The sequence below is a fragment of the Scatophagus argus genome, chromosome 14 (assembly GCF_020382885.2).
Source record: "Scatophagus argus isolate fScaArg1 chromosome 14, fScaArg1.pri, whole genome shotgun sequence".
Classification (NCBI taxonomy): Eukaryota; Metazoa; Chordata; class Actinopteri; family Scatophagidae; genus Scatophagus; species Scatophagus argus.
In genome coordinates, this window is record NC_058506.1 from 20,116,212 (window position 1) to 20,130,591 (window position 14,380).

A 14,380-nucleotide genomic window follows, 5' to 3' on the forward strand; every position below is an offset into this window, starting at 1 on the left:
ATGAAAATTTTGTACCAAAAACCAGTCTATTATAATCTATTACTATCTATTATGATAATAATTTGAGAGCAGTAAAACCAGTTAAAACGAACTCAGCTATAACAATTTTTGCCAAATACTCATTGTTATTGACGGCAGGTCAGATGAAAAGACAAAAGTCAATAACTGAACAAAATTATTTGGCAGATGGAACTGGACATATGAAAGCAGCACAAAGCACTTAAAAGTAAAGAAGGGGACAAAACAATGCACACCTGACTCACGAACTCCGTTACATTACACATTTCCGATGGTACCTTAATGCAGCAAAAGCCTTCAGAAATTTGTAAACACACGGAGAGCTCTGACGTCGTCTACGTAAATGCTGCGTACGTGTGAACATCATCCAATGCATGGAAGACTACTTTCGGGCGCACATTGTACGGAAATAACGAGAGGGCGGCGCTGCGACTTCTGTACTACGCAGTGCGGGTGCGCGGAGGAGATGTCGGCGGGGAGGACCCATATACATTATTGATGTTATTCCAGTCTGTACGCCAGAGATATTTCCCATTGTAGCTACAGTAAACTATAGAGCAAAGAATGGGAAGGAGTAACCGTGGTGTTTCTTACGCTGAAAGCCTGGCTGTCTCCACCGAACACCGACTTTTGCTTTTCAGCGGTATTTTCAGGAGGGACTAGCTTCGGGAAAGCAAGCAAGCTAGCAGCCCAGGCTAGCTTCGCAGCTAAACTGCTGCCTTATTGTGGCCCGCAACGAAACCTCCCAGCTAGCGTCCGTCGCATGCACAGAAAGAAAAAATGGTGAGGACTGCAAAAGTGTTATCTCATTAAATTTAGCTAACCATTTTAGTAGTGTTGTAGTTTGATCCTTAACATGTCAGGCTTGTCACACTGTTGTCACATCTTGGAATAATTGTGTCGGGGTCAGGTAGCTAGCTTGTCAAGCTACAAGGTTGACAGCTTCTGTCACCTGGCTGCGGTCTCTTGGGTGATGAGAGACAAACAGCGGTTTATGCGAAACACTTGCAGTTAAAAGTTATTTTGTGTAATTCCAAAATTGCAGAGCACGAATTGCAGCTATTTTCAAATAGTTGGAATCGCTAACAATTCGCCAATGCTGATGTTATTGACAGTATTGCTGGAACAAAATGTCAACTTAGGGATTCGCCAGGGCCGTCTGGGTAACGCTGTGTTTTGTGGGATGAAATAGCCTTATTTAGATGTTAATGAAAACCAGTATTTCTCGCTGTACCACTCTGAATTTACATGTTGTTGATGCAGTATGGCTAAAGGTCATGCTCAGACAGATGGCGTGTGGAAAACTTTGACGAGGTAGTCGGACGGCTAAGACTTGACAGGCTGTCAAACCCAAACACATTCAGGCAGCTGCATTACTTTTACAGCATAGTGAAAACTTCACAGGACGCACTAAAATATCAAATATGTCTTATACATCAAACATAAAAGTACTTTTTGTGGCGCATTTAGAGACAGTCCTCTTTGGATAACAAATGATAAAAAGCCATATACGACATTGGCTTATGCCGATATTTTACTTGCCTTGGCCGATTGCCAATTCTCATGCCGTTATAAAAAAAGAAAGACGTGGAGGCTACACATGACGGATGTGTAGCCTCCACATGCGTTTCTTTTTACCCGAAGAGAACATGAAGTGTCTCCTGGAGAGGAGTTGACGTATTATTATGCTGACAGACAGCAGACATACAATGCTTTTCAAAATGCGCACCTCCACTGGGCAAACAAGAAAACTACTTATTCAACGGTTTGTGTTGCATACATGTTGATATTATCTTGCATCCCTAATTATAATTGTAAAATATTGTAACAAAGTCTGTTACAGTGTTGGATTGAGCGTGCGTTTTGTCATACATTGTAATTAAAACTGATAATATTCCAACCAGAGAAAGTTGTTTCATTAACAGATTGTCTAAATGGTCTAATCACAAGTTTATTTTCAGGTGTAATGTTTGTGCTGTTATAAGTTAAACATTTAGTTGTGGTTATATTTGTGATTGTGGCCTAAATGTTGACACCTTGTGTATTTGTAGGTGTACCTGTTAAATCCTATAGAGAACCTGAGGAGCTACATCAACAACCGTCCACCGCTGGTCATTTTTATGATCAGCGTCAGTGCAGTGGCCATAGCCTTCCTGACCATCGGTTATTTCTTCAAGATTAAGGAGATCAAGTCTCCAGAGTTGACAGAGGTGAGTCACACCCACATTGTTCTTTGAAAGAGATTAAATTATATGGTCTGCTCCATTAAATATCTCTCAGTTACCCATAAAATAAGGTCACTGCTAATGCTAAATGTCAGTTCATGACCTTTGTGCTGTGTTTATGCCACAAGGATGCACTTGCCCAAACTTTTGAATCATTTATGCTAAGATCCATTCAGGAATAAAAGAAGCTCATTTCAGCATAACACAGAGGGAAACTTCCTGTATCATTTAAGCTATATAGTACATTTGACCTCCTGTCTACCTGGCTCTAATGCAGACGTACGTGGACATAAACCTTTGCATGTTAGTAGTATCACACTTGGATAGAATAGTACAGTGTGTACAATGTCTCCTGCGAATATATAACTTAAATAACACAAGGGGAATTCTGTTCATGGCAGTCCACTTTTCACATGAGGGAATGTTGACACATTTCGATCCCAGGTATAAATCAGGTATAATCACAACATATTGTCTTGTCCAAAAGTCAAAACACACATACTCTCTCACAGGACTGGAACACCTTCCTGCTGCGCTTCAACGAGTTGGACTTTTGTGTGTCGGAGAATGAAACGATAAAGCACGGCCTGAACGAGTCGACCACGCCAGAGAGCATGGTTGTGACTAGCGGCCAAGCTCGTTCCAGCACCCAGGTTCCCCTACTGCTCGAGGACTCGGGTCCCATCAACATTTCAGTCCCCATCACCCTCACGCTGGACCCCCAGCGCCCGTTTGGAGGGTACTCTCGCAATATCACCCACCTGTATGCCACAGTGCTGGGACAGCAAGTTGGTCTATCAGGTAGGTTTTGTTTCTCATTGTCACATGTGAACGTTGTGTACATAATTCTCGACCGTAGCACATCACAAAACAACAGCATATGAGCCATCCTGGGCCATGTCTTGCTAAGCAGCTGCTGCTAGCCGTCTCCACCCACACCTGACGAATGCCAGTTCACTCAGTTTGCATAAAACCAGACTGGTTGAAGCTGTCTAACCATATTCACGACATCACTGAACCTCACCAGTTAGAATTCATTACTACTGGCTCATATACATTATTGTCATAAACATATCACCGCATGAGAACTGTATATGGTGTCTGTGTGTTACTGACGTGTTTTTGTGCTGCTGCTGTACAGAGGTAATCCACCCCTTTTGAGGGTGGGAGTTTGTCCTTTATAATGGGTTTTAGCTTACCTGTCTGTGTGGGGGACTTTACTCAGACTTGGTGAGCAAACAGTGGCAGCGTTGTGTAACATTAGGCTGTTCCCATTCAGTCCTCCTATAGGTTTCAGACTTAAAGGTTTCAGAAGGCAGAGCGAAGTGAAAAGTGAATACCACTGGGTCTGAGTTTCCTCTAACAGTATTGTCTACCTGCATAGATACATGTCCTGTGAACTTTCACTTTTGTCTCCTGTGGCAACACATGAGCGTGTGCGTTGATGTGTGTTGGCTGCACAGCTCCACAGAGAAAGAATTTAGAAGGATGGAGGAAAAGACTGCGACATTAAACTTGACAGATTTCTGACTGGGCTTACTTTAGACAAAGGTCAAAGTTCTGCATCTGCTTTGAACAAACAAATTGATTCTTAGATTAAATACGTAGTCAGATATTTAGTAGCTAAAAGAAATGGACTGAACTTGTTTTAGTGGACACGAGGGCTTTCCAGCTCAAAGGTCATTGTCATGAGGACACCTAATGTGCTTGCATTTCAGCATGTTATTTCACTACACTAGCGACAGAGCAAAATGAAAATGATGCATCTCTTTCTCCATTCAGATGGGATTATATTCTGATAAGGTCAGGTAATTTTATTTTTACTGCATTACGCACTGACATTAATCCCATCCAGATTGGCTTTATCTCTGGTTCAGGCCTTCTGTCTTTGAGGACATTACAGTCCTACGTAACCTGCTCTGTTGTGCTGAGCTCCGGTGTGCTCTGATGACGGCATGTCTTTGCAGATCGATATTCTGTAATTGTTACTGGATGTACAATACTTTATATAGAGAGTTTTACGAGAAAAATGTTTCTTTGATTTAGACCCTTGTTTGTCTTTCAGTCAGCTAGTCAGCTAGCAGTTTGCCAAAAACAGGTACACATGTCTGTAAAGTGGATGAGAAAAGTCAATAGTGGGTTATCGAAAGGTTATGTTACACTGAGCAAACAGTCCTATCTGAATAGGGCTTACACTGAACGATAAAGCAATAGAATATACTGTCTTTCATTTGTCATCAGTCATTTAACTTGGCATGACGTCAAATATTGTTGCTGTGGCTCATGCTGGTTGCCTGCTGTGGGAGTTGTATGCACCTTGTTTAGACTATTTTAGGCTCTAATTTCCTCAGAGCTACGAGGTGCCACTCCTTGGCCTGCAGTTTGTTTTAGCCTCCTCGTGGTTAATCCCAAACAATTCTTCCCATGTCAGTATAACCACTAAGAAAAAGTGGCTGCCATTTAGCAATTTAGAAGCATAGGACTTGTTTGTGTAAAAATACATCTTGTCTTCAAACAACTCAACAAAGACAATTGTAAAAACTGGCAGTAAGATTTTTCTCCTGTCAATCTGTTATGCTTTCTTTTGTTTTTGTGCGTAGGCCGGGAAGCCCACGAAGAAATAAACATCACCTTCACCCTGCCTTTATCCTGGAACTCAGACGACTGTGTGCTGCACGGCCACTGCGAGCAGGTGGTGTTCAGCACTTGCATGACCATCACTGCGGCAAGCAATATCTTCCCAGTCACAGTGTGAGTTGGACTGCCTCCCTGACTCAGGGGACGCACTTCATATCTCTGCCTAGAGCTGCATGATGCTGACAAAATGAAATACAGTATCCTGAAGTTTGTGCCTCTATGCCCTGCTATCAGACATTTCTAACTATGTTTTGGGTTTAACTTTCCGTTTAGAAATGGTTGGTGATTTGGTCTCTGACAGAACAGAATGTGAGATATAAGAAGGTGTTACTGAGGCCAGATACTTTGATAATTTGGTAATTATTGTTCTTTACATTGAGAAAAAAAGACAGCATTTTCAGATGAGGAAGAGCAGTTGCATGGTCTAGTCAGGCTGTGAGAGTGTGAGGTTAGCACAGCAGCTCAAAGCAGAGACTGAGAGCTGTCAGCAGTACCATTTAGAGTCTGTCAGATTCATTTAGTCTCATCAGATGTTATTGGTAGTTTGTCATTGCCTCTGGAGTGGATAACATTATATGTCACACTGTATCTCACCTAAATGAGAAGTAATGTTCTGCATGGAAGTGAAAAAAAGGCCGATATTGATTAACAATTATAAATAAAGTATCTGCAGTCATTCCAGCACATCATGAACAATTCATGACACCAGTCAACAGAATCTTTGTTTTGGATTGCAGGCAGCCGCCGCACTGCGTGCCTGAGACGTATACTAACGCCACGTCTTGGTACAAGGTGTTCACCACAGTCCGTGACTCAGATACCAAGTACAGTCAGGACTACAACCCTTTCTGGTGTTACAAAGGAGCCATCGGCAAGGTGTACCACGCACTCAACCCAAAGCTCACCGTCATTGTTCCTGATGTGAGTCGCCGCCTCCTTTTTTCCTGAAGGCATAACGTTATTCACACTCACGGTTTTTATTCAACAGAATTTCTAGCTTAAGTGTCTACTGCTGTTATTCATTATGTCTCAAGTAACTTAACTAGAAGCTTGTGAGTTGACCGCACTATGTATTCATTAGTTCCCTGCTGGAAAGACCTCGGCAGTAAACCAGTAGGTTTTGATGTGATTTGAACAAACGCTGTAGTCAAAGAAATTTGGAAGTAGAAAACATCTACTTTTGACACAAAAAGTCAAGACACACTCAGGTGGTAGATGGTAGGACTCTGTCCAAGTGTCTCACTCCTTTATCGTCTTCCTCTGAATCATTCTTACTTTTTCACTCTGTAGAACAAGTAAAAGTTAATATACAGACAAGACGATTCTAAGTATTTGATTTATGCTATTATGCTCGTATTGTATTTTATATCACAATATACATTTTCTTCTGTAGAATATCATTTTCATTTCAAGTTGTTGATACACAACACAAACCAGCTACAGGAAAGCCAAAACACGACAGAATGATTGTGTACCGGAACTGTTCAGGTGCTCGGTGGTTACTCATTCACCCTCAAAGGTAAATGTGAGCCAACACAAAGCCCATTCCGAAAGCCATTTAGTATCAGTTCTGTACTGATTGTGGTAGATTGTTCCAGGATTACAAAGATCCTATTGACAGACTGCAACTGGGCTCTGAATGGTCCAGTGTGCCTGAAAACAATTTGAAATGTATGCTGTGTGTGCAGTTACCCAATGTCAGAGCCTGTTTGAACTCACAGGATGAGATAGCAATCATCAAAGTATTGACAGTCCTGTTGCCTGCTTATATTTAGGCAGTTTCACTCTGTTTTATTTGTTTACTCTTTAGGTTAATTAAAATGAATGTGTTTGAAAAACTGTTTGATATCAGGTCGCAAGTTACATTAAACAGCAGCCGGTGGTCTTCATTCTGAAACAGAGGGCCATGAAGTTGTTCTAGAACTCCCTGGCTCTGTTCAAACTGCAGGCAGATCAGATTTGTTTTTCAAATTACTATTTGCAAGTGAACAGATCAGATTTGTGTGCCCAGACGTCACCAGCCGACCCGTAGGCCCGCCTGCACGGGTTGCTGCAGTAACAACGTCGGTGTCTGTGTATGCTGGTGGCGCAGCTTTCCAACATGGAAGCATGAGAAATGGAGATCCATCATCTCGCCATCCACACAATCACGCTGTCAGTTTATTTCAGTCCACTGCTGTTGTCCGTACTGCAGTCCATACCACTCTGCTATAGCCACATGAATTCTGCTCAGCCACTCAGACTCACTTCCGTCACTGATATTATCATTGTGTGTCGCATTGCAAATGACGCAGAAGACACTAAAAAAATCTGATATGAGCAGCCAGGACGTCCAGACTGAGATGCATCCGTAGCAGTCTGATTTGAATCGAAATACAAATCGCCTCCTAATGTGGTTTGGTTCTAATTTTCACATTTTGGTTATGCCAGAAAATGAGTTTGTGCTGGCGGTCTGAACAAGGCCATAGTCATGTAAGTCAGGGAGAGATGTGTGGAGAGCACATGAACAAACATGTCTGTTCATTTGAGGAATGTTTGATAATGCGTTCTTATGATTTGTTCTGGGCTGGAAAGAAAAAACACAACCCACACGTTACGAGTCCTCGACTAAACTCTGTGCTCATAAGAATTACACAGTGGTGCACAAATGTAACACACACCATAACATGCACATGGTGTGCATTCAGACAGCCAGAAATGTTTTTGAAGGCTATAATGAAAGGATAATACGTAATACCAAACTGGAAACATTTTACCAGAACAAAAGTTTAGAAAGAGGTGGAAATGCTTCCAGTACTGCCTGACATGCTGGATCAGATATCAGCGAGCATTCAAGTCTTTGCGTGTTATAGCACGTAATCTGTTCATCCATAAACCTGTATGCAACTTACCTGTTAATTGTGTTCCAGCACAAGTAGCCATCATAAATGACAAATAACTCCTGTAACTGCAAGCACGTCAGCGAGCTTAAATCTGTCCTTGGAGTAGCAGAAACATGCTGGGTTCAGCCTGGAACAGACCATAAAACAGTTATCATCAGAGCCATTCAGTGTACAATGCAAAGTTCATCAGTATCAGGAAGGGAAAAAAATGATATTGGAAAATCTCTGTTTGTGAGGCAATAACAATCATGCAGTTTCAATTAAACCTGCAGTTAATCAGAGATATTTATCTCAGTCTTTATCTCCGTTTACTCCCAGGATGACCGTTCCCTCATCAACCTGCACCTGATGCACACAAGCTACTTCCTGTTTGTCATGGTCATCACTATGTTCTGCTATGCAGTCATCAAGGGGCGGCCTGGCAAAGTACGGCAAACCAACCCTGACTTCTGTCCTGAGAAGGTACAGCAGACACCAGCAGTGCTATATGACACCAACAGGTAGTTCAAGCAAAGCATCGATTGGTCAGTGATTTGAAACACTTGATCCAATCACACTCCTGATTCTCTGCTTATTTTGAATAATTTCTCAATAAATAAATCATATATCATGCCATCTGATGGGTTTTATATATTATGTACATATAAACATATTTAATTGCTGATTGTGTTTTAATGTTGTTGCTCCCAGAGGCACCGGGTGATTGTCCTCTGTGGACTTATTGCACAGTACACACAACAGCTTTTCTCACATGTCTCACCTTTCATCGCAGCCACTGTACGAGGAGTCAGACCGCACCAGTCCAAGTGTTAGCAATTTAAAGGGGCCAGAGCAGGTTCTGACTCATTTGAGTCTGAGTCAGGCCAGACAGATGGGCTTGAGTCCTCTGCTGTGGGAACAACAGAGCAAATTATACCATTTTTCAATACAGGCAGTTCAGTGAGGCTGAACTAAGGTTCAGTTTGTCATCTGAAAGTTCACTTTGGTTGCTTGTGCTTGCTTATATAGTGATGGTAAAATTACACTTTGGCAGAACACAGTGCATGCTGCTGTATAAACAGTAGTGTCAAATGAGCTGAGGAAATCAATTTAAGGAATTCTTAGTGTGAGCTTTCGCTCATCTGTTAGCAGTTTTCCTGGTGGCATGTATGTGTTGTTGTTGCTGCGATCCCTGCGCCAAGTCTGTAGCGGCACTGAAACCCCTCTGTTCTGTTGCAGGTGGCGCTGTCAGAGGGTTAAGGAGACACCAGAGAGCTGTGTCAGAACTTACCTGTAACGCTGACAAACTCAAAGAAACAGAAGAAATAAAAATAATTATACCAGTTGCCTAGTGAACCTTGGAAATACAATAAGGGACACAAAAGCTCTGTGAATGCATTAATCTTGCAATGTTGGGTTTCTCCAACCAAAGATATACAAGTGCCTGTATCTGTCATGTAAATATTTGTAGGAACTCTGATATTCTGTGAAAAATCTTTTTCCTTTTATTGTTATTGTTATATTATTTTGCCTGCGTCCCCTTGTGCCATGTCAGAACATGCAGTACATAAAGAAAGCCGAGGGGCAGATCCTAAACTACATGACCATTTTTTTTCTAGCAGTCATTCGGCTTCATTTACCAAGCAAGATGGAAAACCCACAGAGGAGCAGTCCATGGCATTTTATCACAGAGTTCAGACAGGAGTTCTGGCTGTAAAATGTTTGGTATGTCCAAACGATTTGTATTTTTATCTCACATGATGAGAAAACATGATGTGTAGCCACTTCAAAATGTTAAAGCAAACTCAGTATGCTTGAATGCACAGGTGGAGACATTTGCTTAAGAATTAGATGATTGCAACACATGCATAAGTTAACCTTCAGTGTGCGCAGGGAAGACAGTGAATTTAGCACCTTCTTTCTGCACCAGACCCGACAGTGTAATCAGAAGTCTGATCAGAATTTGGACATTACATAATGTCTGTTCAAAACTAGCAATTAATTTAAACAGTTAAACATTTAAACTCTCAATTATATTAGGTCTTTGCAAAATTAAGTTTCTCTGTGTGTCTGCAATGTCAACAGATGTTGAGTAAAGTATTTAGATGATTGCACTGTGCACATTAATTTATGAACAGAATACAATGTCAACAGTAAAGCTAATGAGTCCCATTATCTCAGTTTGTATCCTATTAGACTTATCAGTAAGTCCATCTTAATGGCAGTTAAATAAGCTGCAGAACTTCCTGTGGTTTGCATTTTTGGGGTTTTTTTAGGTGTTTTTGTGCTTTGAGACAAGTTGTCACGCTGTCACACTTGATTTTCTGCCTTTTTGTTTTCCTTCCTCGTCACTCGCCTGCCTCTCGTCTCTTATTGGCTGCCTGTCACTGCAGCAGTTTCGTAATTTTGGCTTCTAGACTCCAGTGACGTTCATACGGTCGTCTTCGTGCACCCGGATGAAGCAAAACATGATCTTGCCTTACCTACGGTGGACTCGCTTGCTTGAAACTAGACGGGAGATGATTTTCTCTCTTTCCGACAGTCAAGTCTCCGGTCCCTTCCTCCACAGCCATCCTTCTCGTCGTCTTTCTTCCACTATGAGGAGTCTGTTGTTTGAAATCAGAGTGATTTTGTCCTGTTGATGTAAATGTCAAGTGGCCCTTGGTTATATTTTAGGATGCTTTTGAATTACTTGTGCTTTTATTTTAAGCAAATCATTCTTCTGGTGTTTGCATAGATGGTGCACCTTGTGGATTTCTTGCACATTTTGTGATATTTGCTCATGTTGTTGTTGTCCTAGCAAACGTCTCATATCACGTAAACAGTCTGATATTGAAGTGTGTAAACCTTGTTTTAATTGGACTCCTTCTAAAAATAAATACAATTCTATATAAGTATAGAATTATATTTAATTGACTATTTTATTTAAAATGAAGTCATTTAGTTTTTTATCATTATTATTATTTTGTAGTACAACAAAATGTGCAAAAACTCACTTGGTGTGTGAATGTGTGTAAGTGAAATAAAGGCGGCTTCACACTTTGATTCTCTGGTTGGTGGTGACGAAACTGTAGCTTTAAGGATGAAATTCATGCTCTTCCACTGGTTTTACGTGTCAGATTTTGAGAGCACAGCAGAGTTTGACAATCATTTACTCTAAACGTACTGCGACACAGATTTGATCTGCAATAAAGAATAAAACAACAACAGTGCAGTAATTAGATTAGATTAAGATCGTTGTTCATGTTAACCAACCGCTGTCCACTGTGCTGTGCTGTGCTGTGCTGTTCAGACCCAAATGTCTTCTCTAAAAACAGTCCTGCAGACTTAAAGGAAAACCAGAGAATAAGGAAGTCCAAGTCCGCCTTTAATGTCTCTTATGTTCAACTTGTTTATCAATAGCAATTACTGATACATTTTACTTACCTCTGTGTTATAATTTTGTCCCACATTTGATGTACCTGTTGAATGTACCTTTGTTATAAGCAGCATAATCAAAATCTAAGATGCAAGAATTCCCAGTGATTTTAAACTATAATGTAATTAGGGTTTTTTTTGTTTGTTTCAGTTGAAAAGGCTTTACTTGAATTGTGTTTGTGTTCGAGTGGTATCCATATAGTATAAGGTTTATCCTTTTGTGGCAAAACTGAATCTCTTGTCACATTATTGTATCAGACACTTTGTACATTGGTTTTGATTTCTGTGTGTGAATGAGTGAAGAGTGTTTTCTTCCTTATGGTTGTGACCCCCCCCCCCCCCCCCCCCCCCCCAAAACGATGGGAGGACAAGTCTTCCTAATTCTGATGTGTGTCATATTTTGAACATGAATCTGTTGCTTTTACATGGTCCATCTCCTGCGTTCTCACAGTGGGACTTCCTTTGCAAGATTTGGCAGCTCTTATTTGACAGTTGGAAATGTTGGGTGTTGGATGGGAAGTGGGTGGTGTTTGGCAGGGTGTGTGTGTGTGTGTGTGAGAGAGAGAGAGAGAGAGAGAGAGAGAGCGACAGGGACTTGAGGATGTAAATGAAGCATGCCATATTATTGCCAAGCCATTGTGACCTGCATTTACCTGCTTTTTTTAATCGCTCCTCCTGTGATTGGCCGTGTTCTTCTTTGGTCAGAATCGCATCTGTATAATAAGAAAATGCCTTAACGCTGTCCAGATCCGTTCTAGATTTCTTTGTTTCACATATCACATATTGTAAAACACGCTGGCTTTACGCAAACAAATGTAAACACAGTAGTCCTTTTATCACTTCTGAGCTGTGACAAACTCAACTTGCCACGCTTGTTAAGGGCACATTTAGAGAAATGGATTTTAAAGGAGCAGATGCTTTGCTCTTGTAGTTTTTAAACTACTCCGCTATATCACTGAGGATTGGAGTACAAACAGAGGAGACATATTTTCCTTTTTTGCGTCATCTCACAGTGTTTCTCCGCTTTACACTAAGCAAAACAGGCAAGTCTCCAATATAAGGCTGAATCTCACCTTGTTATCCTTTCTGTCATGTTAGTAGCGCTTACAGGCAAGTATTAAGCCAACTCTGTGCCTTCTGCACTGTCGAGCTGCATCCTCCTCCCTGTACATACAGTAGATAGGACCGTAGGTTTAATGTGGCTACAACATCATCTAAACCCACCTCTTTCTTTTCCTCTCCAGTGGAACTGCTGTAAATGAACTTAAGTTTAAATAAACTGTCTCAAAAGTTCAACTTTGTCCCGAACCCTCCTTCTTTGCTGCGTCGCCTCAGTTTTTCTCTGTGTTTCTACGGGGGATTAATGATCTGCCAGTGGGAACAGAAGTTAATTTGCTGGCACTGAAAGTAAAAATGCAATGGAAATATTAAGTCCAGGGCTCGAGCTTTCTGTGCAGGAGTTAAGGAATGGCGATAAGCTATGTTTTTCTTAGTGTCAGCAAAACCGGCGAGGAGACGAAAGCCAACAAAGCGTTAGTCCGTCCTTCACCAGCCTTTGTTTTGTTTTTAAGAGAAGTAATTTCCTAGAACAGCTGGGCATTGTACGTAATTCTTAGCAAACCTTTATGTGGTTTGATTCATAATAAACTGCAAAGCAAGCCTGTAGTTATCACAATGAAGAAACGTGAGCCAGCGCAGCAATGTGCCTCGTTTACTGCATTGTATGTGTGAAAACAGGAAGAGCTACACAGACGGCACTCATTGGCTGGATCAGTTCATTGTAGTTTTTGGCTTTTTTATGAAGTTTGTTGACAAGAAAAAGCCTGTCTCTTAAAGTTTGTCTGACACGTGGGATCAGTTCGCTGGCTGCATTTAAAAGTTTAAAAATCTTTGAGTGAAATTCAAAGGGCAGACGGCAACGGGGCAGAATTACCAAGCAGGCCCAACCGCTGCAGACCTTGATGAACAAAGGTCAGAAGAGCCCTCGAGATTCAAAACCACCAAGCAAACCCGTCTGAACGGGTGACTCTGAAACAGGATGAAGGTGTAGCTTGAGCTGCTGCTCTGGAGGTTTGGATACCTTTTGTATACTTTTCATTTCATTATGCCATTAGAAGTGATTTGAAGACATTTGAAAAGTGCTACTCACCACTCGTCTGGTCCTTTGAGGCTTAGGAAAGGTTACGTGTTGTGGAGCTCTGCATGCGTTGCTGCTGCTCCTTTGTACTCACGTCCTGGAAATCAGCTTGTGTCCATCAGGGCTGGGCAGAAAGAATAAACAGTACGGTGTGACAGAATGTTTGCTTTCATTAACCCCCCACCTCACACTAATGCAATAACAAGGTGTTTGCCCTCAACACAACCAGGTGAGATTGGGCGATTTATAGCTTGTTTCGATTCAAGTATTCAAGGTTTGCACAGTAAGTGAATCATACTGAAAAGTAGTACCTGAGTATCCAGAGGCTGATGGGGTCTATTCCTCTGTCCCATTGGGACCCAGTGTAGTTGAGGGGAAAAAAAACAAAACTATTAAAAACACATAAATCCACCAAATTGTTCCACTGGGTGGCATCTTCGTTCATTGCCATAAATACAGCCTCTGTACCATAACTCAAATGTAGCACCAAATGTGTATTAATCCACTGCTGGAAATAGTCCCAGAGAAAGTATTTACTCCTGTCTGAAAAACGTGAAACTCTCACGCTGACAGGCAAACCAACATATGGTTTTCAAGTGATTTTTTTGGATGATAACATCCAGGCCAGTCTCATTCGCTTATCATCAGTAACCCAAGCAACCGCACATAAAAACACCAAATAAAGAAACTAGTGCATACTGACAAGATGAATCCTTCGACAGCAAAGTAAGTGGTAGCACACAGCACGCTGTGACTGTACAAGACTTGAGGTCAGGGGTCATTAAAGACTGCCTGAGCTCATCTGAGTGGTGATATGTAAAATACTTGTGATGGGATGAATTGAAGTGTAATTTCAGAGCACCTGACTACAAATCAACCACTTAGCAGTGCCAGTGACATGCTGGAGCTTTCGTAACGAGTGGGCGGAGGTAGAGAGGAACTAGACGGTGACGGACATTAGGACGCCGTCATTATCTGTCATCTGTTTGCTTCTAATGTTGGACCAGGACTGGCTGGTGAAACCCGCTGGTTGTCACTGGCCTTTAAATGTTATTTTTAAAATGTCCACATGGCTCAGAAATGCG

General features: G+C 41.5%; 1 protein-coding gene across 2 annotated transcripts; it reads left to right on the forward strand.

The window, feature by feature from the left end:
* The first annotated feature begins 401 nt into the window (after positions 1-401).
* Positions 402-12,451, forward strand: tmem248 (transmembrane protein 248). Of its 2 annotated transcripts, none has more exons than XM_046411768.1 (7): positions 402-801; positions 2,070-2,228; positions 2,756-3,044; positions 4,844-4,994; positions 5,618-5,801; positions 8,081-8,262; positions 8,981-12,451. In XM_046411768.1, the coding sequence occupies exons 1-7, from the start codon at positions 799-801 to the stop codon at positions 9,036-9,038; spliced, it is 1,026 nt and encodes a 341-aa protein (XP_046267724.1). In that variant the 5' UTR covers positions 402-798; the 3' UTR covers positions 9,039-12,451. The 2 variants fall into 2 exon arrangements, with proteins under 2 accessions (XP_046267724.1, XP_046267725.1); XM_046411769.1 differs by having other exon boundaries at positions 403-801; positions 8,081-8,224.
* The last annotated feature ends 1,929 nt before the right edge of the window (positions 12,452-14,380 follow it).

Coding starts and splice junctions, on each gene's coding strand:
- tmem248 (XM_046411768.1), top strand. Junction 4,995..5,617: donor AATATCTTCCCAGTCACAGT/GTGAGTTGGACT, acceptor TTTGGATTGCAG/GCAGCCGCCGCACTGCGTGC. Junction 8,263..8,980: donor GTGCTATATGACACCAACAG/GTAGTTCAAGCA, acceptor GTTCTGTTGCAG/GTGGCGCTGTCAGAGGGTTA.